Genomic DNA, 25,259 nt, shown 5'->3' on the forward strand with positions numbered 1-25,259 from the left:
GAGGTCGCACATGCAGGCTGCTTACGTCATCAAGCCTGGTTTATTTAGGTTAACTGAGCACAACATTCGCAAGTCGGCGTACTACAACAATTTAAGATTAACCAAGCATAATATTTAATTTAATAATTGTTAATATTCTGAAATAAGACACAATACAAATGCGACACTTGGAGGATGCATCCTTCCGTTTGAGAAACGGCCTATGATTCTTTAAAACTGTCCGAACGAATCGATTCGCTAAATGAATCGGAAAAGTAACACGCCCTCTAGAGACGTATTTTACGTATTTGACATAAAAATGCTCTCAGATTCCAAGTCCTGCTGAAAATCACACAACCCATAGATTATTATTATGTTAAATCAATTATGAGCAACTCAATTCACACACACTTGAACATTCATTACAGTTTATTGAAGTCAAATCAGGCAAGTCTGAAAACGTTTAAATCTGTGGAATGTCGCTTAAAGTACTCTCAGAATAATTTATGAATTCTGAAGAAATACATATCTCAAAAGTTGGTCAAACAAAAAAATACAAGAAAAGAAATGTACAAAATGTCTCTACGTTCACAAACATTCAGAAGCAATATTACAGCATTCTTATGACACTACAATATAATGACAATTGAGTTTTTTTCCCCAGCTATTTACAATTGATCAAGCATCATTCCCTTACACAATGCAATGACATAGGCTACATGACATAGCCAAAGAAGCCTCTATTCGTGAATATATCATAATTAAAAAACTTGGAGAGGACATACATTCTACCCAAGCCATATCATTTAGGATACGTTTTATTCAAGTTGGAGTGTGTAATCGGATTCAATGCGCATGGTGAAAAGTTTACATTAACACACTAACCTTTACACAAACTCTGTAACTCAGTAGCAAGAATTAGTAAACGGTCTATTTAAAAAGGAATGTGAAATCAGTACATAAAACCAAATACGGTAGTAAATTTAGTTAAGCAACACAAACAACATGCTTGGATAGCACAAAATGAATATGACACCTTCAAATACACATAAAAATGTACACAACGTACAGTGCACTGACACCAAACACTGGAATCAATGGAGGTAACACACTTTCAACATCTGATGCAGCAAAATAGATATAGCGACAAATCAATCAACAGGCAAATCAGTGAATAAGCCACTGCACACAAAAAAATGGCACTGTAAATTAAGTAAATGTCCATTAAATCCACAACTGAGGGATGTCAGTTGGAAAATAAAATAAAACAAGGCCAAACTAAAAAAAAGTATAACCAGTATCGATTGTAACCAGGTGAGAAAGAAGTCTCACCAAACTGCATTTTCTTCATATTTTCGTTATACACATAAGGGCAGATATTTTAGAAAGAAAAGTGCCTACGGTCTCTAAAAATGAAAAAGATATATAAAAATAAATGCAAACTATAAAAAAATACAATGAGAGAAACACGAATATAAAGAGGACACCCGATTTGTCTTCCACACTTTAACCTAAAAAAAAGATGCAGTTGCAAGTAAGAGCATACAGTATTTCCATAAACATACAAAAATCTCAGTTTGGCAGTCAAAATTGAGTAAATTCGCCGTCGCCAATCCAATCCAAATTCCAAGAGTCTTGCATATCCACCAACAACACTCAAAGTTTTGACACGAAGAACAATACAGAAACCGAAACTAAAGTAAACTAAAATGTGCAGCACCTTCCCTCCATTTCATAAAGTGACAAACTTGTGGTGCCATCACATATAATACTTGTACTGTGATCTATAAAAACGTTCATGTGAAACGTATATATATATATTTATATTTATATGACTAATGGGCAAGTACAAAGCCCATGTGTTGAAGTCAGTAAGATCAATTCTTCCATCCGTGCAAACTGCGGCACAGCACGACTGCACAGCTACCAGTAACAAAGTAACGGTACTTTACAGTTGATCAGTTCAAAATTGAGCGGATCTCAAGACATCGTAACACACAGGCGTGGTGAAGGTTTTAGCTATTGAGTAGATTCACATCAAGTAGAAGTCACAGAGAGGATTATGCTACACACTCGCCTTTCATCCGACCACGTTATATGACAGCCGTTCGCTTTTAGCATATTAGTAGCGTATGTCATTACAACAAAACGTAATACAAGAAAGATGCTATAAACAACGAGCCGTTTAACCAGAAATTAAAGTGTGTGTGGTTAAGGTACGGTTCGATACCTTAAGTCTATATTGTACAGCATGACGATGCGTGAATACATCACGGGAAATAAAAGAAAAGCGTGTTTGAATATATTTACACCTGCATGTTGTTGGCAACACAAATGCGAAACATGAAGAACGTGTTTTAAGATTGTACTCACAGTCTCACAACTAGCTCGGCTCTGAAACATTATATGAATTCCTTGTAATTGGTTTTACACTGGCACCTGTTCAATACTCACACTGGTAAATATTTGATTTAAGAGAGACATGGCAGTGTTGGAATACATGTGGCAGAATATGAGACGACACTACACCAACAAACGTTACCGTTTGGAGACGTCAATAATGATCTCTTCTCAACACTTATTATTATTATTATTTCGAACGATGGTGTCTCTTTACGTTAAATGACCGAAAGATAAATGGCAATACGGTACCGGCCAAGCAATAATGTAATTCTGCTGACGAAAAGGGCACATATACAACAATACGATAAGTGATATCAAATCGACTAATACGGATGAATAATACTGTACATTGTGAATGGATGTAAACATCGACATAAATATATTAATGGTTATATATCTTACAAATCACAAACTCACTGGAATGGGGTGGCAGTTTAACAAACCTTACTTGTAGTCTTTCGATCGACTCTCGCTTTTAAACGTTACCACAAAAAACTGATGTAGTGGAGTCCTACGGGCGGCGAGGGGTGAATGATTTCACCCCACACGCATTACAACAGTCTTTGCTATTTACATGAGGTACATAAATAAAGGTCTTGGTTTAAAGTGTTTATAGAGTGTCCGAGTACCGTAGATGTGGAGGTGTGGCTTAACAGGTTTCAGGTTGCTGTGAAAGTTGTTTAGAAAACCAGACGTGAATCGCTTATGCGCTCCGTGTGAATTTGACATTGTGACGTGTTAAAAATCATACCAGTTGCTTGCTGTGTATTTGGAATGAATATCAATAAGTTCACTTTCTTTCAACCGAAACACGAACCAGCTAGCTGCATGTGGATACGGTTCACCATTGTTGTACTTCGATGTGGTTTTCAGCTTCTTGTAGCCCTCGTTTCTCCTCGAAGCTCTCGCCCAGTCACTCTCTGTCCACCCCCTCTTCATCATCGTCATCATCTTCAGCACCCTCCCCATCCTCACCGGTTTCCTCTGTGGGTGCGAGGGATTCCTTCTTTACAATGACCTGGCTGGGGTTGGCCTGAGGTCCTAAGGGTCTCTGGGGGTCATGGTTTGAGCAGCAGGGGCGGTTGTCTATGGCAGACACCGCCAGCTGCCCTCTTTCGTGTTCTCGGCAAAAGGAGGCGGGACAGAAGTGGCAAAAAGAGGACGCGCCGCGCTGGCACACGTTGCAGTGGTGCCATGGGCATTCCCATCGCCCTGAGAAGCATCACAGGGATAAAACGAATTACACAATTGAAGTGAGCCCTGTCTTGGTTTTGTTACATTCATATAAAGTAGGGTTGCATAACGATTAATCGCGATTAATCTATTGCAGAATAAAGGTTTTTGTTTAAATCATATATGTGTGTGAACTGTGAATAATAATTATTCATATATAAATATGCACACATGCATGTATAATAAAATATTATGATATATTTATTAATCGCAATATATTAATCGCGATTAATCGTTAACCCTAATACAAAGATATTCAGGCATGCACACTACAACTGCTTTGATAGCACATACATACAGTGCACATGAGATGTAGAAAACGCAACCAAAGTAACGTTACTACTAAATGTTTGGATTGAAGTGCCGGACGGCACGTACCGTAAGGTGGTTTAGTCAGGTTGAGACAGATGAGATGATATGCCTTCGGGCAATCCTTTCGGTCACACATAACCAGCTCTCCTCCTTCTCCACAGCAATAGCAGAAATATTCATGGGTCTGTTTGCTCTCCGCCTTTAGTTTACGCTTCTTGGGTTTGAGTTTGGCATTGCGCACCTTCTCTTCCCTCTCCATCACCACTGCACTCTACGGGAAGATGAATGAGGTCATTACAAACACAATAACAACAGGCGACAAAGAAAAACAAAGCACTTTGTAATAAATAAAGCTCTGGGCTATCGGCGTCTCCAGTGAATTGTCAATGGTATTAATGGAGATTGTGTGTCGACACTAAGCGTGTTGCCGTCTAACGCAATTAAACTTTACCTTGGGCTTGACTCCAAGAAAACCGCTACAGTTCTCGGCCCCGCAGTGGCACGATGTCCTTCCGTTACCCAGACAGTCCAAATTGTAATTGAATGTCAGCTCAGTGTCTGAGAAAAACAACGTTTTTATGATTATTGAACAAAAAGATACGTTATCAATGTATTTAAAGGGACACTCCACTTTTTTGAAAATATGCTCATTTTCGAGCCCCCCTAGAGTTAAACATTTGATTCTTACCATTTTGGAATCCATTCAGCTGATCTTCAAGTCTGCCGCTACCACTTTTAGCATACTAAGATCAATCAATCATAATAATCAAGGGCTTTGCTGCCGTAACATGCAGCCATGTTACAACAGCAAAGTCCTTGAATATTACGCCAGAATGAGAGTATAGTTCCTAGCCACATCGGCCTAGAAAATCACAACATTTAACTTTCCGTCGTTCTTAGTACACGATGTAACTACAGAAGAGTCAAGTTTTAAATAGGAAAAATATTGAAACTCTTTGGTTATTTTTTAGCACGATGCTAATGGTCTAATCAAATTCTATGAATTATGTTAAGCTATGCTAAAAGTGGTACCGCTGGACCCGGAGATCAGCTGAATGGATTCCAAAAGGGTAAAAAATCAAATATTTAACTCTAGGGGAGCTGGAAAATGAGCATATTTTCAAAAAAGTGGAGTGTCCCTTTAAGAGCATCAACCATAGACTGCAAATAGTTAGGTTGACTAAAAATGTAAGTTACCTGGTTGCTTTAAAATTTTGAGATAATTCAACTTAAAAATATTGGTTGAGTTCAACCAACAAATCTCGTTTACAGTGTAACGCAATACTTGTAGTATTAAAGCAACAGTAGTGGAGCTTGCCTAATAAAAGTTAATGTTTGTTCTTACCAGCAGCGATTTCACATAAGGTGAAGAGCCCTATGCGCACGTCGCCATTCACCGTCCACTTCTGAGTCTCGCAGTTCGGACTGCAGCTGTGGTTCATGAAGCGCGACAAGTTGCCTTTGGGACCGGCGTCTATCACACGATCCTATGAAGCACAGCAAGTCGAATTTTAGTACAGCGGTGAACCTACGCATTGTTAGAATATTCAAGAGTGGATACGAAAACAGCGTTACCTTCGTGAGGGTCAGCATGTAAAAGTTCGTGATGTGGTTTTCATTGGCATGTCTTATTCGTTGTTTGCATTCCTCCGAGTCGATCAGTTCCCCGACGTACTCCATTACAAAATCACCCTGCAAAAACAAATACATAAGGATCCACAGTCAATTACTTTTTTTATAATCGTCTACGACAGGCAAACTGAAAAAATAAAGTTAAGGCCTAAGTATAGTCGGTGTTTTACGTGTACCAGATTTTTGAAACCTAGCGTACATTGTATGCATGAAGAAGTATGTTGGCCACGAGAGGAATTGCAAATTGTCGCAATGCGCATGTGTTGAACATCAGCGGACATGTATGAGTCAAATGAACTATGCTTTGCAGAAAAAAAAACTGACTACATCCAGGGCTTTAGTTAGCATCATGGTGCGGCCAGTTCACACCAATTAAACAACAAAAAAGTACAAAAAATATGTCATTAAAACAGTATTCACACAAAGTACAGTGAAAGATCCATCTTTACCCACAAAAATTGGACTTGGTGTAAACAGGCCTTACGTTTGATATGATTTTCATTCAGTAAATACACTAAATAAAAAATTTCAAATGAAATCTCTGTGCTATTTGAGTATCACACGTCTCATTCTCACCCTTCTTGAGGTCCTGCTTGGTTTTCAGGCCCCATCCGCGGCCACTGGTCTTGATGACCTCAGTGTCAGGGTACAAGCGTTTGGAGAAGCATTGGTTGTGACAGCGGTCCCCTGCGGGACAGACCTGTGGGTGGCACTCGTATTGCAGCATCCGATTCAGGCATTGTGAGTCCTGGCTGCACGGGCGCTCATCTGTGGGTTTACAATTGCAGCGGGGGATCTCGGACAGATCTGCCACGTGCACCTGCACCTTGCCCACAGGCTTATTGGACTGAAATAGGAAACATGAAAGTGTCAATCATATAGTCTTTAGTTGTGATGTATTGCACTTGAAAACGTCCGTGTTGAGGATTTAAACTACCTTGATTAGTTTGTATGGTGGGGGTCGGCGAGAGCTGCGCTCTTGTTCGAGCGCCTCCTTGGTTTCCCGCTGTGCTTTGAGCTCCTGGAACCTCTTCGCTGCCTCTTCAAGCGCTATTTATTCACACATACATACATAAAAACATTTAGTACCAATTTAATGCTGTAAAATACATTGATTGACAAATGTAACCATATGAGGATTAACATCAATTTTGTTTGTTCACCTTTCTTAAACGTTTTGTTGATGCCAACTTGCCCTTCTGCGAAGTTTTTATCGCTCTCGACATATGGGAAAACTCTGCCCTGGTTAATCCAGTAGTAGTCATGGGATCCAAAGAAAAAGACTGGAAAGTCACCAATGTCATGCTTCAGGCTCTGAATGTTTGAGGGAACCAGGCGTGGGTTGCAAATCTCAGCTGGCCACCACCTACACAAGAGGTTTACCACATTTTTAACATGGGTGATTCCCACAAAATTTTGATTTAAAGATTTGTACAACATATTTGCATCAACAAATTACATTTTTATTCATTGAAACAGGATCTTAAATATTTTAAGGCATTAATTACAAACCTTTACTGACAATTGAACATAATAAAAAATTAAGAAAATCTCATTACCGGAACCTTTCGAAACTGTCAATACCATAGCACGTTTTGCTATAATAAAGAGAAGCCATGACTTCTAAGCAAGTTAGTATTAACCATAAATAATAATTAGACATTAATGAGGTATATTTAAATAGAAAATTATAAAAAAATAAATGTGAAAACTACCTGTATCGGTAATGAGAATAAAAAAAGTGCGCACACTGTGTGACAAGAATACTATACTTTTTACTAGGAAAATGTTAAGTAATATGTTAGTCATATAAAAGGTACTGACAGATGTTTTGTTTCTTCAAACAAAATCAAACTTACATGTAAATATGTTACGGAGGATGAGAACAAAAGTAATTTCGATTTTCCCCCCACTACGTCTTGTTTTATTATACATAAATAGTCTGTAAATTATTTATTGTTATTTGAGAATATTTATAATAACACACAATTATTTATTCTGAATACTTTATTGTTACTTTGTATAAATTACAACATAATGTATATATAATATAAAAGCAGGACATGTTACGGTAATGAGATTTCAGCAGAAAAAGCAATAAAATACAAAAATAATTCATTCCTATGTTAAAAATTTTCTTTCTTTGTTCAAGGTAGATAAGAGAGCAATTATGTTTATTATAAAACGAAATTCAGTAGCACCAAAAATTATTATAATTAAAATATTTACTACACTGATGTTTCAGTGGTTTCCTGAGAATGACCCATTAAATCTCGACTTTATTTATCATTTTGGTTTAGAGACGAGTGTGCTATTAAACGTGACGATTGTTTATTAGTGATTTTTGCCGATAAAAAAAACTTTACAGATCAAAGCAAAGGTGGGATTTGTGACAACTAGTTCATGTCTATTAGGTATGAGGCTATTTCTATGCAAGTGTACTATTTTTATTCTGGGTAAACAGACCTAAAATACTGATGATGACTCATTGTGCACTGAGGGATGTTAGTTTTTGTGCCAAGAATGTGAGTTTCTTGATATCATTTTATGCTATTTTGCACTTAAAGGCCTTTACTAAAATATCTAAGTTCTTATTGACTTAATGACAGACATACCTGTAGTTGCCCAGCTTGACCCAGACTATTTGCTTATAGTGGGGTTTTCTGCCTGATCTGCATTCCCCACACAGCCACGTCCCTTCGGGCATCTCCATTTTCAAACACTCGGGGTGGAACGAGGCAGGGCAGGCCTCGCAACACAACAATCTTCCTCCTTTTTGACAAGCACACACACACGCATACATAAACACACACATTCGAATACACATAGGCCCACAGTATTACCACATGCTTGCCACTCCCACCAAAGGCGATTCACCAAACCTTGTCCAACAAGCAAAATCTGTTTTTTTTTAATTCATGTCTTTCATATGCTTTAATGTTGTGCCAATCTTGTATAACCTGAAATTAGATTCAAAATGCCTATTTGGCATGCACAAGGACATGGTTTGACAAGAAACACCTTTCAGCATAATGTTAAAATGTGCTTTTCTGTGCCATGTGATTTAAGCAGCCAATAGTGAATGATTGGAGGGGCATTATGGGAAGCATGCATTGATGCACACTGACCAATCGTCTGGATTAACATCACCTGCAGTACGTGAGCAGACACACAGAGCAAGTATTTTGGATGGTGTCGTTTAAAAATGCTTGGTCTGACTGACACAAGACAAGTGTGCACTTATAGTCAATAAAAACAATCAGTGCCATCCAAAATATGTTTAGTTAGATGATGGAAGGGGATAATTGTGCTCAAGCAAACAAAGAAACGTGAAAGAGCGAAAGTCTTTTAAAAACAAGCCGGACAATTAATGCTAAGTAAGCAAAGCGTAAAGCATGTACGGACTCAGAATAACAGGATACATATCTTATTAATGTGTTCCTACGGCTCAGTTGGTAGAGCATGGGGTTGGCAACCCCAGGAAACATAAATACGGATAAAATACATAGTGTGCAAATATTATATTATATAACCTGGATGATCGCTAGGGATCTGTCATTCTAAGATAAGGTGGTCAGATTTGTTTCCTAACTCAAACTATATAAAAAAATCCCTATGTGTTATTTTAAGCCCACTTGTTGCATTAGAAGCAGCATGATGGTGTAAAGTTACAAGCAACCGGATGACCGAAAAGAAAGAAATCAAAAGTTGCAATAAGACAGCCGTGAAAGCATACAGATGACAAACTACATAAACCAAGAAAACGTGATTTTACCTTTCCCAATATTCTTTTTGGTAGCTGACGAAGAAGAAGGAATCATAGGTAATTTCATCAACTCAGCACGATTTGACTCAGTCAGAAGGTAGTGCGACTTAAAGGTATATGAACTTAATATGGGGTCAGTATGGTCGTGCACTAAAAGCCCTACACGAGACAAACAGGAAAAGTCATGAGCAATGAAACTACCCATGATTCCAGAAAACACACACATCAGGGGGAAAAAAATGACACACGATTTAATACTGTAAGTAGTCCTGAAAAGAAAACACACAAACGAAAGTCTTAGGAGGAATAGTTTAGTGTTGGGAGTAGTGTGAGCTTTTGTGCGTAAAAACAGAATTGTACAAAGAATTGTGTTATCAAATAGGAATCGTGTTTACATCCAACTGTTTTAACTAGGGATGCACAGATACAAAATTTCTGTACCGATATTTGATTATTTTAAACAGTGGGTACCAAGCTTTTACATTGGGCCCCCTTAAAGAGACACTCCACTTTTTTTTGAAAATATGCTCATTTCCAGCTCCCCTAGAGTTCAACACCCGATCCCTACCGTTGTGGAATCCATTCAGCCGATCTCCGGCCGTACCACTTCTAGCATAATCCATTGAATCTGATTAGACCACCAGCATCGCGCCAAAAAACAACCAAAGAGTTTGGCTGCATGGCTGCAGCAGGCCCAATGACACTACGCAGCACCCGAAAACAGTCCCCCGCTATTTAAAGTAACCAAGGGGACTATTTTCAGGCAGTGCGTAATATCATTACGCCTGCTGCAGCCATGTTACATCAGCAAGGTCCTTGATTATTGCGCCAGAATGAGAGTGTAGTTCCTAGCCATGTCTGCCTGGAAAATCGCAACTTTTAATTTTCCGTTGGTCTTTGTACACGATGTAACTATAGAAGAGTCAAGTTTTAAATGGGAAAAATATCGAAACTCTTTGGTTATTATTTAGCGCAATGCTAATGGTCTAATCAGATTCAATGGAAAATGCTAAACTATGCTAAAAGTGCTAGCACCAGACCCAGAGATCAGCTGAATGGATTCCAAAATGGCAAAAATCAAAATGTTAATATCCAGGAGAGATGGAAAATAAGCACATTTTCAAAAAAAGTGGAGTGTCCCTTTAAGTACCTATGTGACAATCTGAGCCCCCAAACCCTCAACATCCTGATCTTTCCTTTTAATTTTGCCATTACCCAAGCATGCTGGGATTTTAAAAAATTAGCAAAATTGAAATAATTATTTCGTTATATAATAAATAATAATAAATTAATAATTATTATTATTAATTCGAGAATAGTTTAATTTAGATGCATCTTTATTTAAGTTTAAAGTATATCAGATCCCACGCCCCCCTTGTGAACTTTTGCTTTTTACTTGTTACACTTACGTCATAAATTTCTTATCATTGGCTGTTTTTAAACAATTGGCCGATGCCCGATAGTGGGAAAAAATGTATCTGCCGAGGCCAATACCGATATTATATATCTCAATATAACGGTGCATCCCTAGTTTTAACATCTTTTAATTGCACCGCAAGTTAATTAGATAACTTTCATCACACCAGATGATCGTGAAGATCGGCGATCATTTTCTGGCGTAAGTACAGGGTGAGATTTTGTGTGCATTCACAATGAGTGCATTTACATGTACAAAAAGCACTAAGGATAGATGAAAGAATATGTTTTGCCATAAAACCGGACCACGCATTAAAAACAAGTTTTTATGAGATTTTAATTGGGTGTTTCTGCCGGTTAACAAGCAAAAATCTTCATTTGGGTGTCAACTGGGTTTTGCTGCATGTAACATGACCTTGCAAAACTGCGTGCGCGATATCAAGGACTAAAAACTAGGGATGCGCAATATATCAGCGGTCCTGGTGGTATCCACCAATATTAGGGTTTGATTTTATAAACAAAATCGAATTTTGAATTCAGTTCCTCCTTAAAAGAATTACAGACACTTAAAATGTTATTGATTAGTTGGAAACAAACATGATCTGATGGTTTACAGACACAGATCTAAAAGTAAAGGATTAGACAAAAGACAGAAGGTCAGAGTTCATGTTCGATAAGTATCCTATTGTTAGAAAACATAGATGACACTGACAAGAGAATATTAAAATATTGATATGGTACATAAAGTTACTACTTTACTACTACATGCATTTAACACTTAAAAGCAGTAGGAGACACGTAAACAATCCTATATATCTTAATAGTTATAACCTTCACAATGTCGAAGGCCAAACGTACCTCGAGCGCAGATGAAGCACCAGCCTACGTTTACAGGTGAGGAAAAGTGTCCGTTCTTCCTTGAACTGGAGTGGTTGCTACATATGATGATGTGGGGTGTTATCAAAACACTTCCAGCCGCCACACAGCCGTCTCCTGTGTGATAGGCCACCGGGCACCGGATGCAACGAATCATGCGACCTGCATAGGAAAACAGCCAACACGTTCACTGTTGCTCAAGATAAGCATGTATGCATGTAACCGGCTTCTTTTTACCTTTGCTAGCTTTGTGAAGGTCTCTGTCGAGACAGCATGTGGCGCAGCTGTGCTGCGGGCAACGGAAACCTCTCGTGTCGGTGATGGTGCCGACGTGTTTGCGTGCACAGGTGTCGTGGTAGTAGCGGCCACAGCCGTTCACAGAGCAGCGCTTTACTTCACCTTCTGACGTTTTGCAAGAAAAGCAGAGGTGGGACCCTACGCAGTGATGAAGACCAACAGGTTAGATTAAAGGTGCTGTGTGTAGATTTTAGCGGCATCTAGCTGTAAGATTGCGAATTGCAACCAACGTCTCAGCCCACAACTCACACCTCCTATAGAGAAGCTATAGTAGGACGTTAAACTGCAAAATCTTGTTCATGGTTTTGAATATTAGGATATAAGCAGGCTTACCCGTCTTACACTCTTGACACATGAGCTCTCCCTCCGTCCCACTGTTGGATCCCATACAGTCTGGATGAAATAGTCTGTTACAGTCTCCCTCACAGCTCACCAGTGAATCCCCAAAAGTTTCACAAACCTAAAAGATCACAGAAAAGTACAGCTTCAACAAACAGTTGCTTATGTAAACAAAAACTATTTTTACTGAACTAAAAAGTTATACTATAGCGCTGGAAAAGCCCAGATCAGTGTTTCCCAAAATTTGTCATCTTACATTAACATGCATTTATCAGGTTGTGAATGTATTATTTTGTCCAAAGCCCATACGTCTTATGTATACAGCATTTTCAGTAATGTTCACCCCCCCCCCTGACATCATAAGGGGAGCCAAATTTCAATGACCTATTTTTTACATGCTTGCAGAAAAGTTACTGGATTGATCTTTTTCACATTTTCTAGGTTGACACAGGCACTGGGGACACAATTATAGCACTTAAACATGGAAAAAGTCAGATTGTCAAGCTATGACCCCTTTAAATTTGAAAACAATTAGCTGTCTTTGTAATATCACAATTGTTATTTATCTAAAACTGCTTGAAAGGTTTTATCTTTTTTTTTTTTTTTAGACAACAAGGATATATATTTTATGAAAAGGGCTACCTTGCTCAAGGTTCATCATATGTGGTGCTGCCTTGCCACCATAAAGTTTAAAAACCCCTGTGCCTGGTTGCATCAAAGTCCTTAAGCTAAGAAATCCCTTAGATATAAGGTTAAGGGCACCTTTAATGAAACATGGGTTGCAATAAAAAACCTAAGTGTTCACTTAAGGAACCATAAAACTATCTGTAAGTATTTACCTTTAAATGCTAAAGTATTCCCTTAAGTTCTGCTATACGTTGCTACAAAGTCCTTAGTACCCATTTTACTTTTACCTGTTATGGTCCCTTAATTATAAAAGCGGTAGCTGATTTTATGGTTATTTAAAAAGCAAAAGTACCGCGGCACATTTCCAACGATCGAAACAATCCCTTAGAGAAAAGTGATGCACATTTATTAGGAGAAAACTTTGATTGTCAGTCAATCCAAAGTGCTTCAAGTTTTAATTACACCATGCATGCGGTATTTTACAGACTGTTATTTGTGAGGTTTCATTGTACACAAATTCTCCATCTGTGGTGCGTTGATTTGTTTACGCAGTGATATTTTGTAATTATTGCAACCGCTTTTCCATCGCCGTGTTTTGACAGAGACTACCATAAAACACATAGGTAAGGGTGACAGTTAAGACATTTGTTGCAATGCTCTTAAAGAAATCTTTTTCCTCAAGGACTTTTTTCCTCCCTCAGGAAAACCCTCATTTAAAGGTCACATAGAATGATTGAACGGGGTATTTATCCTTGTTCTGTGATGTGACATGTAGACAAAAATTTTTTGTTTGGGTCTGTAATGCCTGTGATGTCATAAGCATCAGTTTTTCAGATTGGGCTGTTTTCTGGCTGAAATTTCTAAAAGAGGAATTTCTATGAGACTGAGATGTTTAGCATGTTTAGCACTTTTTGTATGTTTGTGAATGTGGGTAGACTACCATTATTCAACAAAGACAAGGTAAAAATGGTTTTTCATTCTCTGTCCCCTTTAAGGATTTTCATGCAACCGGCACTGGACTTAGAAGACAGAACTCACATGGCAAACTGTATCCTTTTTTGAAGTACTTCCCCCTTGACGAGACAGACTGGAGTCCACTGACTGAGCGTCTGAGCCATCAGCATCCACCGTAGCAGGACTGTCCGAACGCTTGCCGAATGCAGACTGCACGGGACACAAATGGATACAAATCATCACTTGCAAAAAAAACGAATTCACCATTTGATTGCCAAAACTATTCAAATGAACAAATTTGCAACTACATTTCTATTCAGTAAATCTCAGATATAAGCAGTTTATAGCCTGAACTTTAGGGTTTGGGTACAACCACTTAAAGGTGCAGTATGTACATTTTAAAAGGATCTTTAGACAGCAATTCAATATAAAATAGGTATCTGTGTTTTCAGTGGTGTATAAAGACCTTACAAAATGAACTGTATTGTTTTTATTACCTTAGAATGAGCAGTTTTTATCTACACACACCGCGGGTCCTCTTACATGGAAGCCGCCATTTTGTGCCTTCATGTTTCTACAGTAGCCCTAAACGGACAAACTTTTCTATAGAGCGTTTGTCCCTACGATGTCTCAGACGATTACATGTTTGTCCTGTGTGGCTACCATAGCTTCTCTATATGCTTCGAAAGGGAGGGGTGCAATACACAACCTCACCACTAGATGCCGCTAAAATCTACACGCTGCACCTTTAAAAGTATATGTGTGCTGCACAGGTAAATTCGACTTTACAACGATCACATGCAATTATACTCAATAATACTAATCCATATCTTAGTACATGGTGTTTATAATCACAGTCTGACCTGTGGATCATTAAGACCTCTGGAGTCAGAGTCTGATGTGTCTCTGTACAGAGAGCTGGCCATCTCCACATCTGTAGATGCCCTGCTGCGTTTCTTTAATGGTTTACATGAATCGGAGATCTCACTGGCCCCTGCAGGATTAGAGCAGAATCAGAAGTCAGGGACTTATCCATAATCGACCATAATATATATATATATATATATATAAAAGAAAGTCTTAAGGTCTCGTTCCCAGGAAAAGTCTCAGGCACCTTTTTGTGAGCCCGTTTTGAAATCCATTTGAGGTGCAGTTTCCATCTGGAGGAAAACAGACACACAACAGAATGAAGTCAGGTCATCCTTCATTTTCCACATTTTTAATTTCATCCACAGACATAAAGACATAAAATATATACATAAAAGCCAAAAATAACAGGTTTGCCATTATGGGTACATCTGAATGATTCATTGGGATACACATGGGAAGGTTTTGGATTTGTGCCGTACCTGTTCTTTCTTCACTTTCTTTTTTGGCACAGGTTCCACGCTCTTCTCCGACTCGGAGCGGCTTCGCACGCATCTACGCTGCAGTTTTCTCTCTAAAGGCTCTGTTTGTGCCAACAAAATACACACACAGGTTACACACATATATCTTTATACTTCAACTTCAATAAGCAAAATTATCTTGTAACTATCATCCCTACGGATGACGACCAGACCCAAACTAGCAAGCACTAACCAGCATAAAACAACAAGGAAACTCATGCTAGACTAAGCTGGTTTTTTCAATCATCACATTTCATGCAATAAAAATAATGTTTTTTTTTCATGAGGTGGTATTATTCTCACCTGAGGACTGCTCTGCTGGTGAAGCGCGATCCGCGCTCTCCTGGTCACTCCAGGCTGCGGGAGACACGGCCCGTTCCTCTTCACTGGAACATGTCTCCGCCTCGGCTTTATCACTGGAGCCCTGCAACACAACAAGAGATATATAAACCTGGTCAAGCTTTGTGGATCTAAATCATTCAAACCTGCTGTTTTTATAAAGTATCCTCAACATTATTCAGTGAAGTACTACTGACTAGCTAAAAGACCAAGAGAAAAATCAGTATAATGTTTCATTTATCTCAGTTTTAACTAAAAAGCTTAATATTTGGCCACACGTTGCATCTGCTTGCACCCCACATTCTGACGATAACATAAAAAGATGCGCATATTATATAAGCTATAATCTGCTGTTATATAAGATATGCAAAATCAAATTTAAGTGGAACTAGCCTATATGTTAGGAACATTTATCTCAGCTATTATAGCAAAAGGGATACAAAATTAAGACGCTTATATTTTGCTTTTCAAGTCACAATAAAACAGAAGTGGCAAATGTTGTGTCGTATACGCGAGTGAAACGGCTTCAAAAATGTAAAACGGTAGGGCAGGACAGTAAGAAAGGTCGTAATATTACCAGTAATTTACTGGTAAACGATAGGGATGTTCGATTCCGGATTTTTGGAATCGATTCCTGTTTCTGGAATTGAAAAGAATCGATTCCAAGAAACAATTCCTCACTGTTATTTACGAGTCTTTTTTTACCAGCACCATGTCTAAAATTGCCGCGTCTTACCGTGCCACACAGCGAGACGCTCTTCAGGCGTGACAAAGAGACTGTTGCAAATTCATTTCCTTCATATTAGACGTATTGCGAGTGCTGTTTGGTCATAAATATAATGAGGCATTTACTTAAAGGTGGAGTGCACAATGTTTGAAAGCCAATGTTGATATTTGAAATCACCTAAACAAACACGCCCTACCCCAATAGTATCTGGACCTTCTTTTAAAAGACTCGCCCCACACATACGCAACCCGGCAAGGATGTCGGTTAGTAGACACGCTCCTTACTACTGATTGGCTATAAGTGTGTTTTGGTAGTCGGCCCGTCTCCTTTTCCAAAGCATTATTCAAACATTGTGCACTCTGCCTTTAAGGGATTTGTCACGTTGTGCTTCCTGCGTCAGGTGTAGACAGTAGACACAGTGTAAAGACTAGGAATATGTTCATCATATGCTGTAAATTCTATTTGCATACATACCTACACACACGTATACATACACTTATGTATAATGTGGAGATATATATTTTTATTTATTTGTGGTACATATATCTCATCCAGTATCATAAAATAGCTAAAATAAAATCCCTGTTAAATTCTAAAATCATTTTGTTCATGAACAGACTCATGCACATTTTACACATTCAAACTTTTTAGTTCTTTACACATATAAGTTAAACTTAAAAAATAGCACCAGACTACTGATGTTGACCTTGAAGGCATTCTTCTTCGCGTAATGGCGCTTTTCCATTGCATAGCACCCCACGGTCCGGTCCAGTTTGGGTCGGGTCAGCCCACTTTTGGGAGCTTTTCCATTGGGATCACTTCGTAGTACCCGATACTTTTTTTCGTACCACCTCGGTTGGGGTTCCAAGCGGCCCGAGCTGATACCAAACGTGACGCGTAAACACTGTAGTTCACTGATTGGTCTGAGAGAATCGTCATCGGCGCCGTCATCCTATTATGTAAAATATTAGCTTTAGCTTAAGGCTTGCTGCTAGCTTGCGCTGTCTCGAGCAAACATGTTGTCATCTGTGCTCTGTTTTAAGTTTCCAAACACCCTTTTAGCGATTAAAAACATCCACAGGTTGTGAATCAGGAACACATAAAAGTTTTTTCCAGACGTGCAGTTTGTGGCGGCACATTCGCGACGTGCACGTCAGTATTATTTATGCTTTAATGCAACTTCATTGAGGCTCAGCGGAGCACCGTCGACAGACGCCACGGGTGTTTGAACAGAAACTGTTATGTGAGACAGAGCTAGTTATAAACGCGATGTGCAAAGTAAACTTCTATTTGTGGTGGCCAATTTTAATTTTGTGGCGGCACATTCGCGACGTGCACGTCAGTATACAAGGACGCTCTCTCTTGTATGATGTCACAGCCGTATGCAGCGCAAATATAACGACACGCCTATAATTCCTCCCACTGCGAAGTGATACTAAACTCAATGGAAAAGCTAACCACGCCAAAGTGAGGTGAGCTGACCCGACCCAAACTAAACTAAACCATGGGATACTATGCAATGGAAAAGCGCCATAAGTGTGCTTAATTGTTGTTGTCAATTGAGTTATACTTCTTGTCCTAAACTACGAGTATAGCCGCCTTTCCACTGCACACGACATACGGAAACGACAGTCGGAGTTCTCCCCCTAGTGGCAGTCGTAATGAAGTTTCAATTTAATCGTATATGGGAGAGAAGCTGATTCCAGCGCAAGAGGCTGTTACTAATATGTTTACCATGGTGGAATAAATAAATGAACGCAAATAAATGAAACAATAAACAGCTATGCATATATGACAAAGATTGCCAATATTTTTTGGAGAAAACATATAGACAAGATTAAAATAATAAGGTACACAAATTAAATTAATAATGTATTACTTATCAGTAATCAAAAGTGTTTTTTTAAGGATTCAAGTGTTACTAATAAAGTTAAACCAAAAGGATTAATCATTTTCACCTCACACACAATTTGTGATTGCAATATAATGAAATACATCACTTCCGGTCGGCATATCGCATGCGGTGAAGTCGCACAAGTTCAAATTTTTTAACGGATCCAATGCTCAAAACGGATCCGATATTTACGCATCCGCAGATGGTCGGCACCTCACGCAACCCCTTTGCGACTCTCCATAGGAAATGAATGACTTCCGGCTTATCGGCCGTCGTTTGTCGTGTGCAGTGGAAAGGCGGCTTAAGATCAAACCACGCCCAACAACCGATTCTAAATATTTCAATGGGTCAGTCATTGGTTGCGCTGATTGCCTTCACACGAATCGATTCCCAACCCTAGTAAACGATGTGTGTAAGCGGAGAATAAGGATTACCGTCATTAGAACGGACCACATCAGAGCGCGCTGACAGCTTCAACACGAATCATCACGTTTTGATATAGATGACATGTTTACCCCCGCACAGTTTATGGACGTTTTCCAGCTCCCCGAGAGTTAAGCATTTGATTCTTACCGTTTTGAAATCCAATTAGCTGATCTCCAGGTTTGGCACTAGCACTTTTAGCATAGATTAACACAATCCATTGAATCTGATTAGACCATTAGCATCGCGCTAAAAATAACCAAAGAGACTCTTCTGTAGTTACATTGTGTATCAAGACCAACAGAAAATTGAAATCGCAACTTTTAATTTTCTGTCGGTCTTAGTACTCAATGTAACTACAGAAGAGTCAATATTTAAATAGGAAAAATATTGAATCTCTTTGGTTATTTTTTTGCCTGATGCTAATGGTCTAATCAGATTCAATGGATTGTGCTAAGCTATTTTAAAAGTGCTACCACCAGACCTGGAGATCAGCTGAATGGATTCCAAAACGGTAAGAATCAAATGTTTAACTCTAGGGGAGCTGGAAAATGAGCATATTTAAAAAAAAAAGTGGAATGTCCCTTTAAACGGAAGTAAAGATCTAAGAACCATCCATTAGGAAAGTTAATACCGACTTTATTTTAAAGCAACACTATGTAGTTTCCATGTAAAAATTACTTACAGCTCCCCCATGTGGTTGAAAAGCGCAACAGTGCCTGGTATCAGACACTCTTCTGCAGGCAGGGGGAGGGGCGGGGCTGTGTTTCCTACCCTCCAGCGCCACTTTTAGAGACTGCTCAGGTTGCAGCAACAGTACAATTTGTCCAGTTAAAAGTTGTTCTATCACTGAAATAATTTTAGAGACATTATTTAAAGGTAAAAAACTACATAGTGTTGCTTTAATAGACGTGTAAAACCATATTTTGGCTGAATTTTTACTTTTATTAAGAGTTTGCCTGCCCATTTAGTCTTAATAATTAACGGTAAACAAACTTGGCTTGCTGTTCTCATAGGCAGCTCAAACCTCGGGTCGGGCTCGAGCCCCAAGTTCAATTAACAGAACAGAACAAAAAAATTAGCTGAGGTGGAGGAGAGATGCAAGAAGAATTCTGGCTGGGCACAAAAGCATGGAAACTCCCGTTTACCATAGCCTATGCTTTTAATGATGATTGACACAGGACGTAATGTTTTGTTTTTTCAAACCTACATTAAAAGTGTACCCGTTAAAATATGGTTAAAAGAGTTTATTTAAATCATGGTGCCACGGTTGCTTGATAATTCTGTAGTTGTTTTGTAGCCTGCAATTACTTGTCAGTTATTTGCGATGTCACAGAGTTGAACGTCTTCACGTATTGACTTGTATGATTTGCGAAGTACGTTTGCAAATGATTCATAAAGTCATACCTGCAAGTATTTGATCGATTGTGTTTTAAAAGTAGAGAGATAGAGAGATAGAGAGAGATAGATAGATAGAGAGATAGAGAGAGAGAGAGAGATAGAGAGAAAGAGGAAATGATCGATGTTATTTGAAGTCGGCCCTTAAAGGACAAAACACCTGATTAAGCTATTACCGTATGTAGTTATACGCAATTTTTTTCAGGACGTTTTTGCGCCCCGGTGGCAACTTGTCCACGACCCGGTACTGGGTCACGACCTCTGATGTAAAAAATATTCTAGGAAAATTAGGGGTGTAGCAATACACAGTTCGGTTCATATGGCGGTTTTAAAGCCACGGTTTGGTTCATTTTTCATTTGATGTAAGGGCAGGGTTCATGGCCTGGCACCAGCAATGCTAAAGAACACTAGATTTACTTTTAACTTAATAAAAATGATTTTATAAAACGGCTCGTTCTGGTTCTTCATTCTGATTGGTTGAAACGCGTTCTAAGCCGTGATAAAATACCCCGGTAAACCCACGGTTCAGACCGCATCACAAGTATCACTGCGCCACTGTTGCTGCGTACTGATTCATGAAAATAAACACCACAGTCTTTAATCATATTTAAATTTTTCTACATTTGCACAATTATGGCGATATCATATATATTGTTGAGTCATTTCATCAATAAAGAGAAAACGTTCTCTGGGTTGTTTTTGTCTTAAATGAATATTTCCGCTATTGTCCACTAGATGGCAATCTTACCCTACACAAGAGTCAAGTTTTAAATAGAAATATCTAAACTCTTTGGTTATTTTTTAGCACGATGCTAATGGTCTAATCAGATTCAATGATTATGCTAAGCTATGCTAAAAGTAGTACCGCCAGACCCAGAGAACAGCTGAATGGATTCCAGAACAGTAAAAATCAAATGTTTAACTCTAGGGGAGCTGTAAAATTAGCATATTTTCAAAAAATTGGAGTGTCCCTTTAAATGCTTTCTTGTTTTGAAGTTACTCCTAAAAACAGTGTTTTTCGTTGAATTAAATGAGTTACCTCAGGTGACCGAACCTGTTCGCCAGGCCTCTCCTCGCTCTCTACCTTCTTTGGAATGTCCAGATTTTGTTTCGGGATCTGCCAGTCACACTTTATGATCTCTACATTGAGTTTTTTCATAGTGATGGAAAGTGGGAGGAGCTTGCGGGCTGCAGCAGTCCTCCATGGTGTCCTGACAGGAGGTGGAGAGGGTTCTCGTGCTTCTGGTTCTGGAGGACTGTGTGGTTGCTCATCTTGTTCCTGATTTGGAGAAGATGGTTCCTCGAGACTAGTGATGCTGCATTGCCTCCGCGGCTGCTGGCGGCGAGGTATAGCCACCTCTTTTGCTCCAGTACTGCCTCTGGAGCGTCTCTGCTTTCGTTCAGGGCGTGTTTTTCCGGTCGCCCTAGGTGAGGTCACAGTGTCGGTGGTGGCGGAGACGGCAGCGGTGGCGGCGGCAGCAGCAGCAGCAGCAGCAGCAGCACCGGGTTCCTTGTCTATGTATATGAAGGTGTAGTTCTCATTGCGCTCCTCTCGTGTCATTAACAAAGCGGCTTCCGCATGGCCAACGCCTACTTCCCATTGAGCACGCTCTTTCTGAGACTGGGGCTTCAGGAGCTGTTAATAAAAAAAAAAAAAACCACACAAAATAAGCATAAAAAACACCAGATTTGTGGAGTACACATTTAAAGTCACAGATACCTTTTGCCTCTCTGTTGGGTTAGTGGTCTTCCGTAGAGTTTCTGCTTGCAACTCATCAAACTGGCTTTCACCCTGGTACACCACTGTTCGTTTCTCATTGACCCAGGCCCTCTCTGGAACGCTTCCAAAGAACTGCACATGGTATTCCCGAAGACCTACCAGGAACCAGAAGCAATGCATTAGAAAAACAGATCTGAGACAGCCAGCAGAATAAAACATCTGTATTTATATGCAGTAGATGGGCTACCTCTTGTATTAATACGTGTGTGAACATTTGATTGTGGGTCTGATGATACCATACAAGGCCACCAAGGATAAGTTCCAACCTTTGCCCACACCAAGTCACCAATATCATACATTTTGCAGGAGCCAGTGCTAGTGATAACCGAAGGAAAGTGCTTTTCAACCTAAACAAGAACAGAGACATAATTGACGGGTAAGTACACAATCTTATTGCCCAACACATCCCAGAAGATTTATCCATGTCTGCAAAAGTGGAAATGAAATAGCACTCACTTTCTGTTCCTGGGGTTCTGCTTTGGAGTCTTTGAGGGTCGGAGGTTGTTCTTCTCTTGCTGCAACGTGACCTTCATTAACCTGTGCAGAGCATTGGACCATCCCTGATCTTTCCTCCACACCTTTGCCTGGTTGCTGGCCATCTTCTTCCGGAAAAACAACATGTCTGCTGCTTCTCTTTTTCCTTTTCTCCTTCTTCTGCTCATGTCTTTTCCTCGAAGCCTCACCAGCCTGAACCTCCTGCAGCAGATCCCCGCATAGAGCGGACTCGAACAGCTCCCTGCCGTTCTGATACGTCTTAATGATCTTTATCTTGATCTCCGGCGAGCTAGTCTTTTTTGGAGTGGTGTTGGCTTGTGTGATGGGGTTGGAAATACTGCTGTCTTGAGGTGACAAGAGGGGTGGAGAAGAGGGCAGGAGCAAGGGAGGAGGAGGCGGTAAGACTTGGGGCATAAGGTGGGAAGCAGGGGGTGGGTGATGGTGGTGAGGTAACAGAGGCGGGTTATGTGGGAGGTGTTGCTGATGGTGCTGATGTTGAGGATGATGCGGCTGGTTGTGGTGATGATGGGGATGCGGCGGAGGCGAGATGTGTGTCTGAGGCTTCTCCTGGACCACCGGTTGCCTCAATACCGTACCCTCGCCGAGCAGCAAGCCATGATCGCCATAGTTTCGAATGGCACCGTAACCGTTCGCCGAGCCATTGGGGAACTGAGAGTACAAGGCGAATTTAGCCTGTTGCTCATAGGAGCCTACGCCCGTCGGGTAACCGTTTGTTATAACTGGGAGGTCTTCAGCAGGGTAAGAAAAGCCAGACTCCAACGGAGACTCGTAGTTTTGCTGCCCACCGTCATCTCCTGGGTCACTGATGGCTTCATAGACATCTTCCTGTCTGATGTTGGCTGAGTCAATAAGCTGAGGGGGTTGCTGAATTGTGTTTCCCATGATCCCTTGCATGAAAGAGAAGGAGAAATCCATTGTTCTGCTCCAGCATCCTTAAGTTTCCCTTGTTCTTACAGGGCCTGCTGACATATTGAAGAAACAAACAGAATGTGTTTATGATACATTTTTTTTTAAACATTTCACCTTGTCAGTTTGTAAAAATGTAACAGGCAAAATGTTCATAGCGGATTCCTTTTCCCCTGGGAAAACAAACTTTAGTCTACCAAGTTATGCAGACTTCATTATGAGGGAACGTTACACAAAATTTTGACCAAAAATCTCAAAGCATTGTTAGATTGCAGTTTTTTTCCCAATCAGTCACGTTTAATACCATGTTCTGCATATTGCATTCCCTTAAAAGTCAATATTTGGCATGCATTGTTGCAATATTTGTGTGTTATTAAATAAAATATTAATATAATAAACTCATTTTTAAAATAATAAACATTTCAGTAATTTGATAAAGAACCCATGTGTGCAAAATTCCTTTCACAGCCAGAAGATAACTGCTGGGCTAACTGGCCAAAAATAAATAGGTGTTTACCATCAAAATAAGGGGGTTTATTACGGCGATTTTGTTTGTTTTGATTGTCTGTTAATTAGAAAAAAACATCAAAAGAACTCGCTCAAAAATTAATTTTAGGCATCATGCCATAAATTTACACGAAAAAGTGCCACAAATTAACACATGGCTGTTTAAAATCAACTAAATTGAAACATTGTTTCGTGTCAAAGAAAAACAAATCTGCAATGCCCACCATCAGCCGGCTAACATTAGCATGCTAGCATTTTCGTGATAAAATAAACCCGATACGAACATATTGTGTTTATTTACACGTACGGCTTAATTTAAATATCGTATAAGTAACAAATGAGGAAAAACGTTCAATCGTGTAAAAAAACAACAATTATATTTCCCCCTAAATCGTGGTAAAATATAACGCGGATCCGTGTAATGTCGCTACATAACATGAAAGGCTGCGTTAGCGGATGTGCTAATGTGGACGGGGAACATTAACGCATGAACCTTAAAGTTGATCACATTTGGATTTTAATATACACATGTTTTGATGCCACTGCAAACGTTTATTGGCAACATAGCGCATGCGGAAAACGTTAAAAAACTAAAGAAGTGAATGCGAACATGCCAACATGGCTGCCAGTGCCCCTTTAAATCAAATTGGCCAGATTACATTTCCACCAGCAGCTATCTCGAGGAAAAGGTGTGATGAAAACCATTGCTTTATTATTATCAAAACACAAACGCATGCAGCGTGTTTTTTAACGCAATAATAGCAAGCGAAGCATCGAAACGACGGTAGAATAAAAGCGTCTGTACCTTCAGCGTGTTCCATTCTAAACAAATACACCAAATAAACTCGACTCCCGGTGCAGTTAACATAAACACATGAACACAAAGACCTATGACTCCACGTTTCTTAGATCTAATCCGTTTTGTGGAAAGAAAACTGTGCTAGATCAGTCGTATGTCGATACCCATGATAGGATGTGTGCCTGTGAAATCGGGAGAGGCCCCGTTTTTTTTTTTTTTTTTTGCGGGATGCTCCTGCAGACCTAGGGAAATTTGGCTCCCATATATTTTATTATAGCGGTCTCCCTCCCTTTAGCTGTAACAAAAGCCCCCTCTGCTTAAGGCCCGTCTCTCAGCGCCAAAATAACATCTCCCCCATTGGCTGTGCTGCATGATGTGAGGGGCATGTTGGGACGAGTAGTCTTTTTAATCCGATTACATCAAAATAAAACAATTTAGGTGAGAGAAATATAATTGCAAGACAACCAGGTATAAGATGAGATGTTTGCATTACACATTTCAACCAATCATACAGTTGCTATGAGTGGATTGTGAGTGTGAATTGTTTTACAATGTGCATGCCATAAATAAATGTTAGTTTAATTTATTACATTTGTTTAATTATTATTGTATTGCAATAAGACATTGTGTACTGGAGCTTTCTACTTATTATTATTATTATTATTTTGAAAACGTACCACGACCAAACTATATATTACATGAACCAGTAGTACTGTTAACTAAATGTAATTAAATTAATCAATTAATT

The 25,259-nt window shown here is 39.4% G+C and overlaps 1 protein-coding gene across 5 annotated transcripts; it reads right to left on the reverse strand.

The window, feature by feature from the left end:
• Positions 1 to 390: 390 nt before the first annotated feature.
• nsd3 (nuclear receptor binding SET domain protein 3) lies at positions 391 to 24,883 on the reverse strand. 5 transcript variants are annotated; one of them, XM_073874139.1, is made up of 23 exons: positions 24,518 to 24,883; positions 22,240 to 23,258; positions 21,971 to 22,130; positions 21,724 to 21,878; positions 21,043 to 21,639; positions 15,526 to 15,646; positions 15,184 to 15,284; positions 14,949 to 14,994; positions 14,698 to 14,828; positions 13,919 to 14,044; positions 12,248 to 12,374; positions 11,855 to 12,052; positions 11,600 to 11,779; positions 9,335 to 9,484; positions 8,175 to 8,331; positions 6,723 to 6,925; positions 6,497 to 6,609; positions 6,132 to 6,406; positions 5,503 to 5,614; positions 5,273 to 5,414; positions 4,379 to 4,485; positions 3,994 to 4,198; positions 391 to 3,594 (listed from the first exon to the last, which is right to left on the reverse strand). In XM_073874139.1, exons 2-23 carry the CDS (start codon positions 23,212 to 23,214, stop codon positions 3,296 to 3,298), a joined length of 4,680 nt encoding a protein of 1,559 aa, XP_073730240.1. In that variant the 5' UTR covers positions 23,215 to 23,258; positions 24,518 to 24,883; the 3' UTR covers positions 391 to 3,295. The 5 variants fall into 5 exon arrangements, with proteins under 5 accessions (XP_073730240.1, XP_073730242.1, XP_073730239.1 ...); XM_073874141.1 differs by having other exon boundaries at positions 9,335 to 9,358; positions 22,240 to 23,261; positions 24,518 to 24,882; XM_073874138.1 differs by having other exon boundaries at positions 22,240 to 23,261; positions 24,518 to 24,882.
• Between the last annotated feature and the right edge of the window lie 376 nt (positions 24,884 to 25,259).

Source organism: Misgurnus anguillicaudatus, chromosome 12 (assembly GCF_027580225.2).
Source record: "Misgurnus anguillicaudatus chromosome 12, ASM2758022v2, whole genome shotgun sequence".
Classification (NCBI taxonomy): domain Eukaryota; kingdom Metazoa; phylum Chordata; class Actinopteri; order Cypriniformes; family Cobitidae; genus Misgurnus; species Misgurnus anguillicaudatus.

Bases quoted from the DNA above. Each gene is read 5' to 3' on its own strand.
- nsd3 (XM_073874139.1), bottom strand. From the start codon at position 23,214: ATGGATTTCTCCTTCTCTTTCATGCAAGGGATCATGGGAAACACAATT. The intron at 6,407-6,496 runs GTAGTTTAAATC...TTCCTATTTCAG, and splicing joins CACCATACAAACTAATCAAG to TCCAATAAGCCTGTGGGCAA. The intron at 4,199-4,378 runs GTAAAGTTTAAT...ATCTTCCCGTAG, and splicing joins TTCTTGGAGTCAAGCCCAAG to AGTGCAGTGGTGATGGAGAG.